General features: G+C 43.7%; 3 protein-coding genes across 3 annotated transcripts; 2 read left to right on the top strand and 1 right to left on the bottom strand.

Annotated features, from left to right (window-relative positions):
- Positions 1-105: 105 nt before the first annotated feature.
- adss1 (adenylosuccinate synthase 1) lies at positions 106-4,333 on the top strand. The gene is made up of 13 exons (XM_082515533.1): positions 106-433; positions 1,283-1,385; positions 1,471-1,533; positions 1,612-1,662; positions 1,811-1,877; positions 2,002-2,109; positions 2,202-2,283; positions 2,373-2,499; positions 2,616-2,770; positions 3,310-3,434; positions 3,572-3,669; positions 3,769-3,918; positions 4,010-4,333. Exons 1-13 carry the CDS (start codon positions 245-247, stop codon positions 4,060-4,062), a joined length of 1,371 nt encoding a protein of 456 aa, XP_082371659.1. The 5' UTR covers positions 106-244; the 3' UTR covers positions 4,063-4,333.
- A 282-nt stretch (positions 4,334-4,615) lies between these two features.
- On the top strand, positions 4,616-8,432 carry siva1 (SIVA1, apoptosis-inducing factor). The gene is made up of 4 exons (XM_082517290.1): positions 4,616-4,825; positions 5,111-5,281; positions 6,592-6,745; positions 8,227-8,432. Exons 1-4 carry the CDS (start codon positions 4,705-4,707, stop codon positions 8,273-8,275), a joined length of 495 nt encoding a protein of 164 aa, XP_082373416.1. The 5' UTR covers positions 4,616-4,704; the 3' UTR covers positions 8,276-8,432.
- A 3,237-nt stretch (positions 8,433-11,669) lies between these two features.
- Positions 11,670-18,587, bottom strand: zbtb42 (zinc finger and BTB domain containing 42). Its single transcript, XM_082516853.1, has 2 exons — positions 18,329-18,587; positions 11,670-17,117 (listed from the first exon to the last, which is right to left on the bottom strand). The coding sequence occupies exon 2, from the start codon at positions 17,101-17,103 to the stop codon at positions 15,511-15,513; it is 1,593 nt and encodes a 530-aa protein (XP_082372979.1). The 5' UTR covers positions 17,104-17,117; positions 18,329-18,587; the 3' UTR covers positions 11,670-15,510.
- Between the last annotated feature and the right edge of the window lie 1,985 nt (positions 18,588-20,572).

The raw sequence follows: 20,572 nt of genomic DNA, 5'->3' as shown, positions 1-20,572 counted from the left end.
GAGGCAATCTGAATCGGTTAGAGAAGCCTCAAAAAGTAATGTTTAAGCAATTCCACCTTCGTGACGGTTGTGTAAAAACTGTTATCTCGGTGCTTCAGCAGCTTTGGGGGTGATTTGTTTGAGCACAGCTACGTACTTCTGTGCGTCTGGCTCTGACATCATCGGATATGCGGTTACACATATGGCAATGCTGCTCTTGGAGACAGTTGGGTCTTCTTGAGGCGGACAGGCTCAAGGCAACACCATGTCGCTCAGCTGGTCGGGGAAAGACCAAAAAAACGCAAATCAACCCGCTGCCACCGGGCAGAAGCGACCGCGTAATGACGCGGGGAACAAAGTGACCGTGGTGCTCGGTGCGCAATGGGGAGATGAGGGGAAAGGGAAGGTCGTGGATTTACTGGCTACCGAAGCTGACATTGTCTGCAGATGTCAGGTAAACGTGTGGATTTGATTTGCCTGTGAGTGGTGCTGCTGAGTATTTTTGCATGAATTCGTGATCTCACGATAAATTCTGTGACTTGCTGGCGCCTGGTAATGTGCAACAGGTGCGAAAGCGAAAACACTCGCACCTCCGGTATATTTAACGCGAGTGTAGCTGTGGATATTTTTCCCCACTACAATAAAGCGACGTGTTTATATTTGTGACGAATTTAAAATATGCAATAGGCAGCTGTGACAGCTCAAAACGAATGTCTTAAATACTGTCAGGCATCATGAATAAGTGCACTTTTTCGAAACCCTGACTACTCTTTTAATGCTTGTAATCGACCTAACACCTCGGGTAAATTTCCTCTGACTGACTCTTTCTGATTGCATTAAATCATCAATAAAAACAGGTCCAGACAGGTCAGTCTGTGACCCGGCCTTGCATAAGACACATAACGGTCAAGAGGTCTCTTCAGCTCCAGCAGGCACGGAGAAGGCTGTCAACAGCCTGCAGTGTTGTACTACTGACAGGACTAGAACCCTGTGTTCTGAAGGCTTGAGAGCCCAACCCACCGGGCTCCAGGGGTCACATTCTCAGGCTGACATGATACATGAGAAGGCCAGGTCTTATCCAGGGGGGAACAGAGTGGAGGATCCACCAGCAACAGCCAAGTCTGTTAGTTAAAATAGATGCTCGAAAAGCTCAGGAAAGAGGGCACTTATCACTCATCATAAAAATCAGACGGGGCATGTTAGTGTGGCTAAAAGTGATGAGGTGGCCTTGGGTGTTTGATTGTATGTCTTGCTCATTGCCAGTTACTATAATTATTAATAATAAACATTCTTTGATCCATAGGGCGGGAATAATGCAGGACACACAGTGGTGGTGGATGGGAAGGAGTACGACTTCCACCTTCTCCCCAGTGGGATCATTAACCCCAAAAGCATATCTCTTATTGGTAAAGGCTTCAATTTCTGTTATTTACAGAGATGCACTATTATTCAAATATTTACCCTCACTTGCTTTTTCCCTTCATCTTCTAGGTAATGGAGTAGTTATACATCTACCTGGTTTGTTTGAAGAAGGGGATAAAAATGACAAGAAAGGTATTTTTAGCAGAAATGAGTGAAACTAGTGTGGACTCAAATTAGCATGTAATCATGTGATTTCTATTCTCTGACCAGGTCTGAAAGGCTGGGAGAAGAGACTCATTGTCTCAGACAGAGCTCACCTCGGTACATCTATGAATCTATGAAGATGTTCTTTGTTTCCATGTTTAAATATATATATATATATATATATATATATATATATATATATAGCCCGTTTAATTCATCTCTTCAAGGTTGCATCTTATCGATCGTTTTTTCTGTCTCTCCACAGTGTTCGATTTCCACCAGGTTGTTGATGGCTTACAGGAAACTGAAAGACAAGCGCAAGAAGGAAAGAAGTAAGGGTAGCGATAGTGAGGAGGGCAGGACACCATTCAGAGTCAGCCTGACCCTTTCCCAAAGGACGCAACACGATAATTTATTGAATACAACACTGATCTCACACATTGTTTTACGTAATAGCATTGGAACTACCAAGAAGGGCATTGGACCTGCATACTCCAGCAAAGCATCTCGCACTGGTCTACGCGTATGTGATCTCCTGGGTGACTTCAAGGACTTCTCTACTAGGTAGGAATGGTGTGTAAAACTCAGGCAGAGGAGTCAAATCCATTTGTATACAGTGATATGTCATGGGTAACACCTCTGGTAAATCTCTTTAGATTCAAGAATCTCGTCCAACAGTATCAGTCCATGTATCCATCCTTGACGGTTGACGTTGAGGACCAGCTGAAAAAACTAAAGGTAGAAACTGATAAGAGTGATGTTATTGAGTGACTGTCTGTTATTGTTTCCAGCACTGAGACATATCTCTGTTTTCTTGCTTCATGGAGGAATTCGCTGAGAGATTGCGGCCGATGGTTAGAGACGGTGTTTATTATATGTACGAAGCTCTTCATGGCCCCCCTAAGAAAATTCTGGTTGAAGGGGCCAATGCTGCTCTGCTTGACATCGACTTTGGTAGGAGCCATAGCAATAGTTTTGTTGTTTTGCTTTTTTTTTCACTTTACTTTGGATATGGGTGATGAAAAGGGAAGAAATCGCTGCTGCTGTAATATACAAAATTGTCTCTCTAGGAACATATCCTTTTGTGACATCATCAAACTGCACCGTGGGAGGAGCATGCACCGGTCTCGGCATCCCTCCGATGAATATTGGTGACGTGTTTGGCGTCGCGAAGGCCTACACGACCAGAGTCGGCATTGGAGCCTTCCCCACCGAACAGCTCAATGTGAGTGCCTGGTATCGCAGCAGCACTTGGCAAATCTTGTCACGCGTTTGGCTTTTGGCCTTCACGGTCTGTGTATTGTAAAAAGAGACACATGACATGTTATGTAACACGCAGATATTCAGCTTGACATATACAGTTTGTTTGTGATCCCCCAGCTGACACACAAGGCAGCACGGCTGGCAGGCCTGTGTGTGAAGGGGGGGGGGGGTATTCTCACTGAGTGCAGCTGTCAAATTTTGTGAGAGACGGCTCTTTACCTCTTTTCCAGATCACATGTTCGCAGGGATAAATTTAGGGTCAGACTCTTAGTTAAGGATATATTTACTGTGTGTGCTGGGGTTAATGTTACCTGTAACGGGAACAGGCCATAGGGACTAAGGTCAAGATGTTCAAAGGGCATCCTCCAACTCGTGATGTTTTATTGTACTCGGCTGTGTGTACTTCAGGTGTACTTAATATGCATGTATTTTTATTTATTTATTTTTAGATCTTTAGGATCATAACAGGCAGAGATGTTTATTTCTTGCTTATTTCTGTAGGCAATAGGAGAGCTGCTGCAGACGAGGGGTCACGAAGTGGGTGTGACCACGGGAAGGAAGCGACGTTGCGGCTGGCTGGATCTGGTCATCGTCAGATATGCTCACATGATTAATGGTTTCACTGCGTGAGTGATTAGGACTGGTGCTCATCTGCTGCTTTGTGGTTTTTGTGTTTTATCCCACGAGCATGCCATTTTCCTGCACCGTCACACAGCCTGACACTGATTAACCGCACATGTTAAATGTGACATCTATTCAACAGTATTGCTTTGACAAAACTTGACATTCTGGATGTGCTGGATGAAATTAAAGTTGGAGTTGCCTACAAACTCAACGGGAAGAGGATTCCCCACTTTCCAGGTTGTGGAAAAGAGTAAACGATTTCCCTAATTTGATGGTCTTTGTTTAGGACTGACTGATTAAAGAGTTGGTAATAACTGGTTTCTTTTCAACACAAAGCCAACATGGACGTTTTGCAGAAAGTGGAGGTTGAATATGAGACCTTCCCAGGTTGGAAGACAGACACTTCAGCAGCTAGGAAGTGGAATGACCTCCCAGTCAAGGCACAAAACTACATCCGCTTCATTGAGAACCACATTGGAGTTCCTAGTACGTGTGAGAGAAAATAACACTCGTGTATCTCAATATAAATTTTCTCACACATAACCAAAACTCTTTGTGCTCTTTTCTCTCTTCTTAGTCAAGTGGGTTGGCGTTGGAAAGTCCAGAGAGTGCATGATCCAGATGTTTTAAGTCTTTATCCCACCCCCTTCCCTTGATGGAAGCGCTGGCAGTGTGTCATGTTGAAGCATGTTTCTCCAAGTTACCTTCACTTCATTATATAATAAACAAACATATAAGCTTTGATCCACGCTAACTGTGTTTGTTGTGTTGTAGTTAAATATCCCACTGTTTTTGTGAGTCAAAATATTGGATTTATAAATACATTTATAGCCATATCGCAAATCAAAAACGTGGATGTGTTTCCATGATCCAATAAAGAAAACGTTTTATGATAATCTGATTTCTGGAGCCCAGTCTTGCTGTTTTCAAAAAATGATATAATTGTCTATATATTACTAATTTACTGTTAGCTGAGTCCATTGGGACTGTATTGACTCCATCACAAAGATAAATTAATTTGTACATTGATTTTTTTACTCTGATTTCTAAAATTAAAATCCGTAACACACAACATTGACGACAGTCCATGAAGGCAGCATGAAAAGCATTAGTCACGTGGGAAAGTGGCGCACTTTCCGGAACGGGGATGAGCACCCACGTGACGGTAAAACGTCCTTGTGATTGGCTCCTGTCTGCCTCCGTTTCATTTTTCCCGCAACAAACAAGTGTGGTCCTCCGTGGGAGTAAGGTACAGCACTTTTAGCAACCAAAATGACGAAACGAGCTTGTCCTTTTCCGGAAACATTTTCTTCCCAATACAAAATACACATTGGGCAACAGGAGCTGAATAATTACGGCGTGTTTGGGAACAAATACAGGCAAGAAATATACGGTAAGTCCACCTTTCTGGGTACTGTGTGGCTTCGCTGCACCGTTAGCCAATGCTAGCATCATCGTTGCGCACATACCTGTTAGGTAAGCTTGCGCTGTTAGCTTCAAGTATATCGTCCTTTTATATTAGTTTTCAAATCGCGTAGGTCACTTTGATTGTATTTGAGTGTATAGTTAAACTACACTATCGATCCTACATTGTTCATTAACTTTGCCTGCTGTTGTTGCTATGAACATTAGCTTCTTGGGTTCAACTGTAAGTGCCCCCGCTTCCATTTTCTCATAGAAAAGACGAAAAACCTACTCTTCAACGGTGCCAAGGCAGTGGTGGGCAAAATATGGACCGGAGAGGAGAAGTCCGTAGAGCATGAGCCCCCTGCATGCAGCCATACGCTTCTGAGGGGCCAGACGCTGATTGGACATGATGGCAGACTCACAAAAACAAGTGGTGCACAAGGTGAGCCTGAACTGAAACAGATGATGAAGAGTTTGAAGTCTGTAGTTGATGCACCCAGTAAAGGATAAGCAAAAATGAAAAGCAGAATTAGTTTAAATGTGTGAAAAGTAAACTATTCAGTACTGAACCAACAAGGATAGCTGACGAACCAGTCAGTTTTCAGTGCAGTGTGGTGTGTGACCATCGCCAGAGTGCTTTAGTCCAGAGTTTATGATAAGATGGGAAGCAGATATGATTATTGAGCAAAAGGTAAACAAAATACATGTGAAAACAGTGACATCTAGTGACACACTGAACCTCTTGTAAATGGAACAAAAGTAAAAGTCCATGTATGTGGTCTTTTTGAACCTATAACCTAATGAAAACTGCATGATATCTGTAAAGAAAAGTGTCTACATAGATGATCCAGAATAAAGTTTAGTTAAACTCAGCTGTAATATGTTTTAAAAGTGTGTTTTGTGAAATAAGGAAAGGGGCAGGTGCATAAATGCTTCTACTTCCATTTATTATGTTGGTGTTATTGATGACTTGTCCAACAAAATTCCTGTAAAATAAATAGAAGGTGGATGACTTTAAATTCCTGGGGTCAACCATCCAAAGCAATGGACAGTGCACAAGAAAGGTGAAGAAGAGTGAAGGCAGGGTGGACTGTTGGGTTATTTGTGACAGAAGGATAACAGCAAGAGTGAAAGGGAAGGTTTACAAGACGGCATTGAGACCTACTGTGCTGTAAGACAATGGCACTGGCACAAAAACAGAAGGCCAAGCTGGAGGTGGCAGAGTTAAAGACATTAAGATTTTAATTGGAAGCATCCAGGATGTAGCAGATTAGAAATGTGTAGGTCATTCTGGAGACACAGTTGAGAGGTAAGACTGAGATGGTTTGGACGTGTTCAGAGGAGGAATAGTGGATATATTGGACAAAAGGATGTTGAACAGGGAGTTATCAGGCAGAAAGAAAATGGGGAAAACCATAGAGAAAATTAATGTATGTAGTAAAGGAGGACATGCAGAGGGTTGGTGTGACAGCCGGAGATGGGGTGAGATGGAGGCTGTGGTCACTCCTAAAGGGAGCAGCCAAAAGATCTACCAGGTCGAAGAAGTTATCCTATCAGGCTTGAGTCTCTTTAAAAAGTGACATTGAAGTTTCTGAGTTCAAAGAAATGACAGATAGTCGGTTCAGTTCATGCTTTCTACCAGCAGATGTCAGCATTATTGCATGTTTGGATGCTTACTTTGGTTGCTTTTAACCTGCATGTTTTCCTAAATGCTTTGTTTCACTGTACTGTACGGATGTCTCTGCTATTTAGGTGCACCGGTGCCTGCTACACGTTGCTGTGTCTGTCAGAAGAGCCAGGGGTCCAGAACACGGTGCTCCCAGTGTGAGCACCAGGTGTGTTCCTCCTGTAGCCGCCAGTGCTCCGGGTGCTCCAGCCTCTGTTGCTCCGTTTGCACCATCATAGAGTAAGTCACATGTCGATTTTCCTTCTCGCTCAGTGTCAGATGTGTCAGCCATTGTTTAAGTTGAAAACCTTAAAATTAAGTCACCGTTTTTATCTTATGATTCACAGCGTGCTTGTTTGCTTTCCAGACATAAAATGTACAAGTCATAATATAACTGCAACTAGTAAAGTTACCAAAACCAAGCGCATCCGTGACTGATATCCTCAGCTCAGATGTAATTCGTATAAATGCTCAAGGTAGTTACTAGGTGTGTTTTGGAAAAGCACTTGCCATGGCAGTGAAGATGTGCCTTTACATGTGTGGGCTTCAATCTGTTGAAGGCTTTCCTTTGTGTTCACACTGAACTGAAGACACGTCATGGTAAATGATTTCAGTTCAGTGTTTTTTGTATAATGCCAAATCACAACAACAGTTTCCTCGAGGCATTGCATTTTCATTGCGCATCTCTAGTCTTGTTGACCACACTAGGAGCTTTGCACTGCATGCCGCATTTACCCTTGTAGACACATGTTTGTACAGTACTTTTATTCTAGACATACAGCACGTTCTTGCTCTCGCACACCAATAAAAGTTCAGTGTCATCGTGATGCAACATTTCTGCAGCTGGGAATCGGTTCACTGACCTTGTGATTATTGAATGACCCGCTCTGCTTTATGAGCCTCAGCCACTGCTCATCAGTCCACACATATGTTACAATGAAATTATTAATTTTTTTGAAAGAGTTGGATTTAGTATAAATGAAAACGTACACATCCTACTTACAGTCTTCGGGACCTAAGCTCTCTTTGTTTTAGTTGTTTCCGACTCGGTGAACATTTTAGAGGGAGTGGCGGTTAAGGTGGCGAGACCGGATCAACCATGTAATTAAGGAGTCTAAATATTAATACAAGTGGCATGTTTCAGTCTTTTAATGTTCAATACGTTTACAGAACTTTGTAAAATTGTTGTCATTGTCAAGGCTTTTGCAGTGTCTCTGCTTTCTTCACACCTTCCTTCTGCCTCGTTCTCACTACAGAACTAGAAAGGCTGCATTGGTGAGGAACATGAAAGTTTCTATAAGTTTTGGGGAAACATTTGAGGAAGCTGATTCAGAGAGAGAGAGAGCTACAAATCAATGAGGGCAGTAAAATATTTGATGGATGAAATCCAATATTAATTTCAAGTTGTTTTAAAACATGCAAATGTGTTTTATGAAACTCATGTTGGGGATAATTGTAAGATCTGTGGTTCCCCGGTCATTCTGATCCCATGCAAATTGGGCTTAACAGGATAGTCTTTTGTTTTTTTTTGTGGGACTGTTGTGTAGGTCACAATGCTTTCAGTACAGTCATTGAAGTTGGGATTTTTTTTCCTCATTACTATGTTCCATCAGGTTTGATTTCAAGTCATTTACAAGGTGTGCAATGGTGCAGCTGTAGGGGTAGGTCTGTATGAACACGCTCGACTTGTGTGTAAATTGTACATTTTCTCTGTTCCACAGTTACAGCGGACGATATGATGAAGTACTGTGCTGCAGCTGCTCAACGTAAAGGGAAGACCAGAGGACGAACCAGATGTTTGTATATGTAGTTGTCTCTTATGAAATATTACTGAGATTGAATTTTTATACCTTGTGTTTTTATGTGAACCAGGTGTCTTGTAAATATGTATTTCATTCTGAAATAAACTTTAACACTTTTGTATACAGCTCTTTGTGTCTGGATTGTGTTATAGTATGTGACATGACAAACGAAAACTAGAGTCGCACAGGTTGCACAGGTGTCTGTGTTTTGTGGGTACAACCATCAGCAGGTGGCAGCAAACTTCAAGTACTTGGATCAGTTCCTCTCAGACTGGGCACATCCTCTGTGGACAAACACATTTCTCTCGCTGTGCTAAACAGGCAGAGTTTCAACCTTTTAGTCAAAGTATGTAAGTTTTTGTCTGCAATGATAATGAGATTCTGATCCAGCCTTCCTTTTTTTTTTTTTTTTTGTTTTCTTCACAGCTGACCTTGAGGATCTCCTATCAAATGTATTTATTAAAACACAAGACCCAGAGGTTGAACAGAACCAGACCTCTGCAGCAGACGATTTGGCTGCAGTCGTCCCTGCTGGACACGACCTTGAGGCGCAGTCATCACTTTCTCTTTGGCTGCTGCGTGTCACTGACGATGACTGGTTTCAGGGTCAGGTATTGTGCGCCGTGAGTAATTGTTCTTGGCGGTCGCTGCGTCTTTACAGAAATCAATCATGTGGCGTGTTTTTACAGATATTAGCTTGGATGAGCGCGCTTCCTGGAGCTCGTGGCGAATGTGCTCTGTGAGCTGTTGAGTCACATCCCGTGCTCAGCGGGCCAGTTGTGGCTCCGGTCTTAGGGGAGCTCTTGCAGTTGGTGTCCGAGGGCACCGCTTGATTTCTGGCTGAGTGAGCAGACAGCTGCTGGCAAGCAAGGCGTCAAGTTGTCTGCACATTTCTTGATAAGGCTTTAAGAATCTCGGAGATGGACATAAAAGACTTGAAAGAGAGTTGCTTTTGAAGCTGCACTGAGTTATAGATGAGATTCAGTGCAAAACATCCTTAAATTTAAAGCAGATGGATAGATGGTGGTATGAATTACTTTAATAGGCTGGATAAATGTATATAATCCCAAAATACAGTACTCGTAAAGTTGGAAGATCTCTCCATGATGTATCTATATCCGTTAGTTGTTGAGGATGCTGGTGCTTCCCTACCCTGCATGTTTAATGCCATAATGGTGTGATGACTTCATGTAACTTGAAAACATAAGAGTGCAGCTGTTCAGGTTTTCAGCACAACCCTATCCATGACACCAAAAATGACAACAAGGTCACGACATGCTCTCCTCACACCAAGAATGGTCCACGACTGCGAGGAGGAGAAGAAGCGAGGGGGGGTTACGCACAGTCACCCACAGCGCTCCAGACAGGACCGACTGCGGTCGGCCAGCGGGAGCACGTGGCTTTGTCTTTCACCCATTCTTTTTGGGGGACCAGCTGTGGTCTGAGTGTGCTGAGCGTTGAGCCCAGTGATGCTGCTGCTATAAATATGCGTCAACGAGTGTGAGTAAGTGACAGCTGTACAGTGGACCAAGGACACACTGTCTTGGCACTGTCAGGGTGAGCGAGTCCAAAAAAGGCAAAGCCACTGTGAGGGCACTAGTTGATATGTATTTATGCACTTTGCAGCAACTGATGTGTGATGTTTAGGTTGCTGATTATTATTAATGCCTTCGATCCTGCCTTTAAGCGTGGGACCAAACCACGCTTAAAAGCAGTGGTTTTAACCCCCCCCCCCCCCCAATCATGTCAGTTGGGGAGTAAATGAAGATTTCTTTACTGGAAAGTGTTTCGATTTTTCTGAAAGTCGAAATAACGTGCTCCTTCAAAATTAAGTGGATGATAACAAGATGCGCGTGTGTGTTAATATGGAAAGGGAGAGGGTGGGTGGAAAAAGTGTTTGTGTGCGTGCGTGCTGTCTGTACACAAGTGCATGTGTGACTGTGTTTGTGTGCCCTTTTCAAGTGTGACCACCTGTCTTTTGTTAAGAAATAAATAAATAAACACAGGCCACACCAGCTGTCCCTGGCAGTCTGTCCCTTCAGAGGTCAAGGGCTCCCACCGCTGGCCTTGTTGAGGTGGTGGACACTTACAACTTTCCTCTCAACTTCTCTCAAGTATCTCTAAACACCACGCGCACACACAGAAGCACACAAGCAAAGGCTCTTGGAGGCAAATGAGCTAAGCTTTGAGCCTCAGAGAGGAATGTTTTATTACACCATTGAGTTATACTGCACATATCCCAGCTCGTCACCCTGCAGCTAAGCCCTATCACATGGCCCCTGCTTTCCATGTGAAGGTTTTGGTCCATAACACACACACACACATTCAGTCACCAGGCAGTTTTAAGCCCTGGCTCTCGTTTGGCAGATGCGAGATGTTGGTGCCAGTGGGAGCTCCGAGGCCTCGCTGCTGTGGATGTTTACAGGTTGAGGTGGCCACCGTGTTGCAGAGGGTCCTTATTTGCTGTGAGCTGGCTGGAGCTTTTTGGGGGGAGAGGAGGGGTGTTTATAAACGATCTTGGGAGGACGTTGTTTTCTTTATGTCGGAGCTGCCTGGCCAGCGCCGCTGTGTCGTCTGTTTGTGCATAAAGTACGTGCTGGGGAGCTGGGCCAGACAATAGCCTGGCTGAGCTACTACCCACGCGCACAATAGAGTGGTGAGATGAGGCCGAGGTTTGGGGCCATGGTTTTGGGGACTGTGGGGGTGGAGGCAGGGGCAGATGGATGCAGCCCTTGTCTATATGGCGTTCCCAGAAAGGGTGAGATGGGATTTGGGGGAGGGTGGTGGGAACCCGAGCACATCCCTATTGGGATCACGTAGCAGAGCAGCTGGATTTCTTTCATGGTGCAGCAGGGAAATAATTAAAAGTTCTCGCCATTGAAAATGTCCAGTGAATTGGCATGAAGTTCCTTGCAGACACACACACAGACATTGGTTAATGTGTTTATATACACATACGTGTGTGTAGTTTGTTGTAGCGGGAACAATCAAGTTGAGTTTAAGTAATAATTACAAGAGAGTCAACTGGGTTTGTTTATGCCAGGTTTATCTCCTTTGGAGAGTACTGGCAACAGGTCAGAAAACAATAGGGGCCCCATCCTGAAATTGCTCCGTCCTTGAGTTCAGTTTATGGTTTCAGAGGGATCGGGCCTGTAAGACCAGCAGTATTATCACATTGTGTTGTCTCTGTACACATTGCAGCGATGCCCACACACACCGTCTGCCTGATTGTTGCTCCTGTGTGTCAGGCGAGGGCTCCTCGATAACGTTCTTGGGTTGTCAGGGTCTACTTTTATGTCCTTGATAATTTGTCAGTAGTAGCTGGAAAGTAGCTAGAAATAACCAAACTCCACACCAAAAAAGAAAGTTGTTCCATTTAATTCTAATCTTAATAAAGACCTAAATCAAGATTGTCACATTTCCACAGCACACACACACACAAGCACACTCGGAAAAAAAAAGAAAATGCACGTACAGTTATAGATCAACGTAAATTGCCCCAATATCTAAGCCATGTCAATTCTCCTTAAAGATTGTCCTCTAATCTCTACACCACTAACACTGAAGCAATTTTTTACTATAAAATATACCTTTCTTATTAAAAAATTATATTAAATTCTAATGGCACTTCTACAAATTCTATTAAAAAGATTTGTTTGACATTTAGGTTTTTTCCTCCTTTTTTTCTTTTAAACCAAATTAAACTGAAGACAGTCAAAATGTTGCACAAGAAGCATATGCAATAAATATTTCTCATGATTATACACAATTTCACAGTTGTAACCTGCAGAGGACAAAATTCCAGTTGTTTTTAGACTCCAAGGCTGATACAGCAACGAGTTAGGCAAACGCCGCCCTCGATTGAGAGTAGCACTGTTTCAAGTCAACAATCCATTTAAAAAAAAAAACAAAAAAACAAAACTGTTTCACATTCAACAGTGACAGAAAAAAAAAAAAAAAAAAAAAAGTGGAACAAGTTGTTAGCTCCCAGTAGTATTGGCTATTGATAAAAGCCAAAAAACACAAAAAAAGTCCAGAAACAAAAATTTATTCACACACATTTCAAAAACTTCAGTGTAATCTCTTGCAAAGCAGCTATAAGAAATGCACTTCCACATTTTACTTTAGTCTTAAGTTGACATTTTGATATGATTTAACATAAAACAGCAGGGTTCTTTCTTTTCTCCTTTTTTTTGTAATGTTTCAGCGGGCCACTGTTGCTGTGATACCAACTTCACCGCTGCCTTCACATCAAGGGCGAAAACTGTACAGTATAGAAAACAGGGCTTCTCCAGATGCAACACCTATGCGTGTGTCTACAAGGCACATTTGGTGATCATCCTGGAGCTATAAATAAAGACTTCGAAACAAGAGAAAGAATCCTTTACATGATGTTAGTTTTCTACCTCTTTACACATGTACATTAGAGAACAAATTCAACTCGCACCGTGTACAAATGTTCCTTTAACAAACAAAACCAAAACAGACTCACAGAATCTACATCTGCTGTGTGTTCTGATTGAAATCTGTCATCAGCACTAAGACACATCTAACTGAAATAGATCTACTGTTCTGATAAGGTACTAAAGTGATGCAAGCATGACAAACAGGAGTGCGTACATCCACCTCGCCCTGTAGCTGACTTCAGGTCAGGGAGTAGAATTTAAAAGAAAGAAAAAAAAAAAAAGGGGGGGGGGGGGGGCATTTTTTGCTTGCTGAAAACCCAAAGTAAATTATTTCATATGCATATTTTGTTTTTTTTAAAGGTCGTACTGACTGAAAAAGCATTTTAAATTTGAACTTTTTCTCTTTTCTTTTTTTTTTTTTTTTTTTTTTAAACACTGAGGGGAGGGGGTGGGCAATACTCTTGATTGATGCGCAACCAAATGACGCTGATATCTCCTCAATGCAGAGGAACAATGAAGCATTTATCTACTGCATGCCGGGATGACAAAGGGGGGTAGGGGTGTTCTTTGATGCCTCCAAACAATACACCTGTTTACAATCTCCTTGGCCTCCCTTTGCTAAATACATTTCTCACATTCCAGTGGCTCCATTCAGAAAGTGCAAAGAGAGACTTGAACCGCTTTTGGGGGACGACGACAATACCTGTATTGTCATTTCTATAGGTACCCAGTGCTGTATTGGTGTGGCTGTGCTTGTGAACAACTGTTTCTTCTGGTAGAACAGCCATCCTAGCAGTATTTACTGCTCTGATTTGTGGTGAGGCAGGGTCCAATAAAGTCAATGAAGAATATGGAAAAAGAGCCAAACCTCCAGCCCCCCGGGGAAAATGTGACGCTAAAGAGTCTCCAGCCTTAAACATGACACCTGGCTATCCAAATCTTAAATGGGTTGTAACATGGAAGAAAAAAAAAAAAAAAAAAAATCATTTGATAAATATAATATATATTTACATTAAATATACAAATTGTAGGAAATAGCAGCCTAGACAATAGTGTTGAAACTATATGCATGCTAAAATCAAGTGCTTCTCTATATTCCGTTTGACAAATCTTGAATACTCCGTAGAGATTTCTACACCATATATTAAAATACAAATACAGTAACTTCAATTTGCACAGAAAAAACAAAACAAAAAGTGGACAGTCTGCCCCAAAAAACAACAGCTAATGAGTACCAAGATCGCTAGGCAAGATGCAATGTCTTTCAAGCTTATAGAAATAAGAGCTACCGCTACAGTAAACCCCTGAACCAAGTCAGACTAATAAATAAATTCCGATCAAGTCTTCTCAGGACAGATTAGACAAAAATCATGAACTTTTAGTGCTACACCCCCTGGTAATAAATCCAAACAGCATCTAAATGAACAGACAGAAGAAATCCAAGAGCAGCATCGCTAAAGGCTCCAACGTCCTCAGTAGCAACTTAAAACACATCCAGTAAATTTGTGTGAAAAGGTTATGAAAAAGAAAGAAAGAAAAAGAAAAGGTCAGTAGATTAAGCTGAATGGCACAGCTTTGATGGTAACAATAGAGAAGATACTGGACATCCACCTGTCTCCTTCCATCCCCCATCTGCCTGCTAAAGAGCCTGTCCCGAACACTGTCAGCAAACCCTTTAAACTAAGAAATGAAGGTATTTACTCACAACTGTGCGTTTTTGACAAAAAGGTTGACATAAGTTTGGTTTATTACATTCTAATTTTATTAAGGGCACTCACGGATTAACTGGCTTCCACAGTAGAGGATTACCTTTGTTACTACCTGGTATGTGGAGTGTAATCCAGATTATTATTATTATTTTTTTTAGATGCCTGACAGCTGAACTGAATTTAACCAAAAGGCATCACATTGTCATCTCATTCTTGTCTTTGTAAGTACACTAAGTGAAGTTTTGAGCGTTACAGTAGGCACCAGTGTTACAGGGGTTACCTTTAAAATACTCTTAACCTCTTTAAGTGGGTATTCTACGCTCGCTCACGTGAACAACTAAAGAGGTGGTGTTGGTGCGATGGTATGCTTGCCTCTTCTCACAAAAACAACATAGAAACTTCATTTCAATGAAACCAAACATTTTACCTCCACAAAAAGAAAGAAAGAAAGAAAGAATACTTCCAGTAGTCAGACTTCATTACTTTTGCTGCCTTGTGATAAGTTTACTTGTTAAGGACTAAACAAATCCCCCCAAATAAATAATTAGAATAATGTAGGTGTTAAAAATAATCATATATTGCTACTCGCGGACGGTTCTGATCTCCCATGTGCACCAATAAACTTTGACGATTGTATTAACGTATGTTAGCTTTAGCTATCATCCAGTTGCCCACAGAGTGTGAACGCAAGATGCTTTTTTCCCCTCATCTATCGGCAAATACACACCTCAAATAATCTCAGACTGACACAAAAGACAGGAAAACAAGTGCATCATCTGATTTGTTCGCCTTCATTGACACTGATCTGATGTTTTTCAACAGCATCTGTGTCAAGCTTATCAGCCTGTGCCACTGACTAACCGTCTTTTACCATCATGTACAGCTATGATGACAGTCCAGCACAGGAAACAGCTTAAACGTTGCTACATGTTTAACTTGAGAAATGCCACGTGGGGGTAGAATCCAAAAGATATGTCTCAGACAAACTGCCAGCATGTTTATATAGTAATGGGAAAATTGATCAGTAGTAGTATTCAGTGTATGAAAGAGACATTCTGTCTTGTGTCGTGGCACCGGTGAGAGGCGTTTTATCCGATGGCGAGAGTCTTGACAAGGCCACAGTGAAACTTCCTGATGTGGCGGTAGAGGTCCCCAGACTGGGTGAAGCGCCGCTCGCACCACTTGCAGGCGTGAGGCTTCTCCCGTGTGTGAACTACAGCGTGCCGACTTAAGTTGTGGGAGTACTGGAAGCTCTTGCCGCACTGACCACAGGTATATGGCTTCTCACCAGAGTGTGTGCGCTCGTGACGCTTAAGGGTGTACATGCAAGAGAAGGTCTTGTTGCACTGCATGCAGGTGGGGACCGAGCCGTCGGGGGACAGCTTGGAACGGGCACCGTCCTTTTCGCGGAAGTGTGAGCTGAGGTGCAGTTGCAGCACGTGGGGGCTGGGGAAGACTTTGCTGCAGAGGGGACACATGCACACCTGTTGCCCCGGGGGCAGCAGTACTCCACTGGAGGTGGAAATGTCTGAAGAGGCCAAGTCGTCTTCCTCCTCCTCCTCGCTGTCCCCCAGCAGTCTACCCCTCCCATCCACCTCCCTGCCTGGGGCGCTCTCCCTCCCTCTGCAGGCCTCCCCCTCCTCGTCCATCAGGTCCTCCTCCTGGGAGAGCAGGGCGGCTGTGGAACCGTTGTTGCCTGGGAAGAGGGCAGCGAACCCTGTCACCACTGAGCTCCTGGCACTATTCCCAAAGCGCTGGCTCTCAGGGCTCATCGGCTCACTGTCCTCCTGCTCTGACAGCAAGTCGTGTTCGTCTTTAACAAGTGGCTCAGTGCCCTGCTGCTGGCTGTCGAGGGCCAGCTGTCCCGAGACGTAGGAGGGGTGTAAGGGATCTCTGCTAGACAGAGGCTTGAAAGACAAATCCAGTGCACAGTCCATGTCATCTGAAGCCCGGGACCTCTGGGACAGCAATACGGTGGAACTACTGACATCAGCTTTTGTTTTTCCAGCTGTTTGGACGCAGGGCTCGGCCTCTGCTGACACATAATTGACACCTACAAGGTCCGGGGACCTGCCAGAGTGACCGTTTGCCTTCTGCCTGCTCTGCATAGACCTATCACAATCTGTGACAGCCAGCCTGACTTCAGTGTTGTCCATGTCAAACTCTTCCGCCGGGGGGGCCCTGTGAAGCCCCTGAGACGGTGTCTGGGGCTGTCGCTGAATGAGCTGCTTACTGTGCAGCTCACCATCTGAGGAATTTTCCCTGTCCAGACAGCTGAGCCCCAAACCCTCTCCCATTTTTTCATCCAGGGAGGAAAGTTCCTTGTCTTTAAGCTTGCCTTTGCACACTTTGACTATATCGTACATGTGGAGGTAACTGGCTGCTGCCAGGACATCCTCCACAGGCAGAGCGCTGAATTCCAACTTCCCCTCATACATAAATTCAAGGAGCAGACTGAAAGCCGGGGCTGTCACAATGTCACTGTTGAGATGCACAACGTCCCTTTTGTCTAGCTGGTCCCTGTAGAAGAGATGGAAGTACATGCTGCAGGAGGCCAGCACGGCTCTGTGCGCTTTGAATCGAGCCTCCCCAACAAGAACAGTGCAGTCACAGAGGAAACCTTGGTGACGCTGCTGACTCAGACACTGCAGCAACTGGCGGCTATGGTCTGGGAACTCCATTCTTCCTTCATAACCTGATGAAAAACAGGAAAAACAGGATACGGGATAAACGAAATGAGGGCACAGTTGAGCTGCCGTTTCTTTTTTCTAAGGACACATAAAGCGAGCAAAACCATACACAAGGAAATAACTTGAGCCAAATTGCGCAAAAGTGTCAGCAAACACACGATAAAGTGCTTTCAAATGCAAGTTTACAAGGTTTTTCGGGAATTAATCGGGAAAGATTAAACATCTAGCTAATGATCAGCATCAGTAACTTTATCCAACATTCTTTCCAGTGGTGCAGGACACACTGCGCTGCGCTCGCCCACCCACCCATGTATCACGGTGTAAACGGATCCACTCTCCAAATTATCCAAAGTATTCCGGTCTGTAGTAGTGTAGTCCGACAGCCTAGCCCTCGCGCTTCCGAAAAAAAAAAAATAGCCAAAGTGCACGCACACGCACACGCACACACACACACACACACACAGCGGTGTTTACAGGACAAGCAAAGCGGGACTGGGAGCGACAGCACTCGACCATCGGGGGAAGGAGGCAACGTGAGCAAAATAAGACCGGTGCAGAGTGAGTAAACTGGTGCTCTGTTTGCTAATTACACTGCAAGCTGTGGAGTCAGCTGCTCTGACATCACCGCAATGGAAACGCTACCTCCAGCTGTGCTCCCCTTTATGCCATATGTTAACTCCGGGCTACACAGTCCAAAAAGAAGATAAAAAATACACACCTCAAGGGGGGAGAGCAGATTTACTGTTGTCACGAGATTCCACGGCATTTACAACTTTTTTCTTCAAAACTAAGTAATTTATCACGCATCCGTGGGTTACAGTAAAAAGGCTTTGTTGCGTTTTTTTTTGCTCCCTGATAAGACTCGCGCGCACACAACCGTGTTTAAATGGGTCGGTTTAAAGAAGAAAGAGGGATACGGCAAGTTAAAGTAAGTTAAAGTTAAGCTGCGTAGAAGTCTTATGATTTTGTACGCAATTAAGATTTTTTTTTCTAAGATGAAGAAAAGTGTTCGCAGGAAAAAAGGGGCCAAGGGCGCAGTGGAGCGAGCTTCACGTCCGCGTTGGGAAACGCATTGCTGGGAGCCTTTTAAACAGCAGAGGAACTCACACAGTAAAAAGCCAACTGCGCTGAACGAAGCGGCGCGGGGACACTCTTTTAACTTTCGCTTTCCTCGTTTCAAAGCTCACACACAGAAAAAATATCCCGCCGTACTCACACGTATTTCTGCCCGCTTCGTCGTCTTTTTGTCCCTATAAGCCCCGGTGTCCTTTCATGATGTGCGGCCAGATGTTCGCTTCTCCTTGTCGTTTCTTGAGCTCCAGTCCCGACCCTGGGAAGGCAGGCTGCACTCAGCGCTGCTGTGTGTCAAGCAGGTTGATAATGGCACAAATCTCGCGATATCGCGCCGCCACAATAAGTTCTGTACTACTCCGCGAATTCACACAGCGGCAGCAAGTAGCAGAATACTTGGGAGGAGGAGGGTGGGGGCATCAATTGGCTGTCTTATTAAAACACCTGTCCTATTAAGAGGGAGGGGGCACTGTGATGTGTCGCCTTTTGTATGGCAGCATGATGGAAGTGGACAAATGGAGGAATTGCACATGACACAGTAGACATTTTTTTACACTAAAACTGGTTTGTTTGTTCGGTAAAGCTACAAGGAAGCAGTTTAATAGGAGAAAAACGATTTTCTTAAGAGTACTCGAGCCTGTTTAAAGTTAAGCTCCAGATTTAAAATGTGATTAATTAACTTGCAAACCTCAAGCACACATAAAAATGTTCTTTGTGGCTTTCAGGTCATGTTGTGAATAAAAGAAATACTTCTTTCTCCAACAGAATTGGTATCTGTAAAAGTATCTATAAAGTGATCAAAGAAATGTATTGTAGCACAGAAGGTCAGTGGTATTTTCGGGGGAGCGGGAAACTTATAAGGACTTAGTATCCTCTAAGCCTGCCTTGAGTTTTGGAATTTCCAGATACCAAACCAACACCCAGGGGATTTATTTTTCCCAAGACAACCAGGAGTGTATATACATGTGTGTGTGTGTGTTTGGTTAAACTGTCTTAAAAGTAAGGTGACTTCTAGGATTTACTCTAAAAATTTGTCATCTATTTCAGACACTTTTAATCATTAGAGATGGTGGCACGGTGGAGGAACAACTCGCTGGTGCAGCTGCTCATCATGTGCGCCCCCCCCCAAAAAAAAAAAATCCTGTCCCTCTCTGTGCTCCCCCAACAGCTTCGGTCACCTTTGCCCTGTGTTCCAGCTGTCGTGTGTTTTGAAAGGGCCATTTGCAGCTCCTCACAGCGCTTCTGACACAGAGGGGAATGAGCAATGTGACGGGAGGTGGCAGCCACTGGTCAGAAGGGGCCACTCGCTAGATTCTTATCCACTTACCGCTTTATTCCATTTTTAGTTCATTTGTTACTGGTACAACAGGAGGATATCTGCACCGAGGTCATCTCCAGATAATTGTAAGGGAAACGCTGTCACGCTCTCTAAAAAAGATGGCAAGAGAATGGATGATTTCTCATTTATAGCTGAACATCCGACAAACTAAATGTTTAGTCAGATGTGTGGCACATACAAAAAACAATTCACCATTCAAGCACTGATGCCCACACAAACACTCCATCCAAGCAGGAGCAGTGATGTGGATAAGAATAGGAGCAGTGGCCCTGTGTTTCCCTGGCCCTGGCAAACGTAGGCACCCAGTAGAGGAGGGGTGTGTGTGTGTTCACAGGGCAAGACAAAGCAGTGGTTGTGCCTGGGGACTGTGGCCTCAGCAGAGAGAGGCTCGGCACGGTGACGGTTCTCACACACAGAAAAAAAAAGATAGGGAAAGAGAGACAGAGAGAATGAGAGCGGGGGAGTCGGGAGAGGGAGAGAGAGAGAGAACACTTCCTGGAGGTTCATTCTTCTTCTCTGCAATCATCAATGGCATTCTCTCCCTGACCCACTCCTCTCTCAGACAAACAAAAGACCCTGCATTCCAATGTAGCCTGACCGGCCAACCAGCCAGCCATCCAGCCACAGTTGAACCACATCACTCTCCCTGCTGGACCAGAGTCTGATCATAGCTGTGGGTTTAAGCTGTGCTGGTGGTGTCTGTTTGACGGTGTTTTTAATGCATCTCCATAAGGGCACTAAAGTTTATGTTCTTTTGAAATGGTTTTAATATTGGGGAGAGTGATGTTTTTTCACTCTCACTGGCCATGCAGATTTAATCAAATTACCTTCTTTTTTTTTTTTAAACAGGTGCATCTTTTATGTTACTGACAGAGAATTCAAAACAAAGCTTTGCAAAACCTTTTAACCCAGATTTTAATTAATAATAGCACAACAGCAACAAAACAAAAAGCTGAGATGTTATGGTTTTCCTTTGTTTATTTGAAAAATATATGCTTATGTCTTTAAAGAAAAAGTGGGATAGGAGGATGTTTGCCACTGTGGTGTCGT

Source organism: Aulonocara stuartgranti (genome assembly GCF_965226115.1).
Source record: "Aulonocara stuartgranti genome assembly, chromosome: 19".
NCBI lineage: Eukaryota > Metazoa > Chordata > Actinopteri > Cichliformes > Cichlidae > Aulonocara > Aulonocara stuartgranti.
Note: the sequence above shows the minus strand (reverse complement) of the source record. Positions and strands in the feature narration are given on the sequence as shown.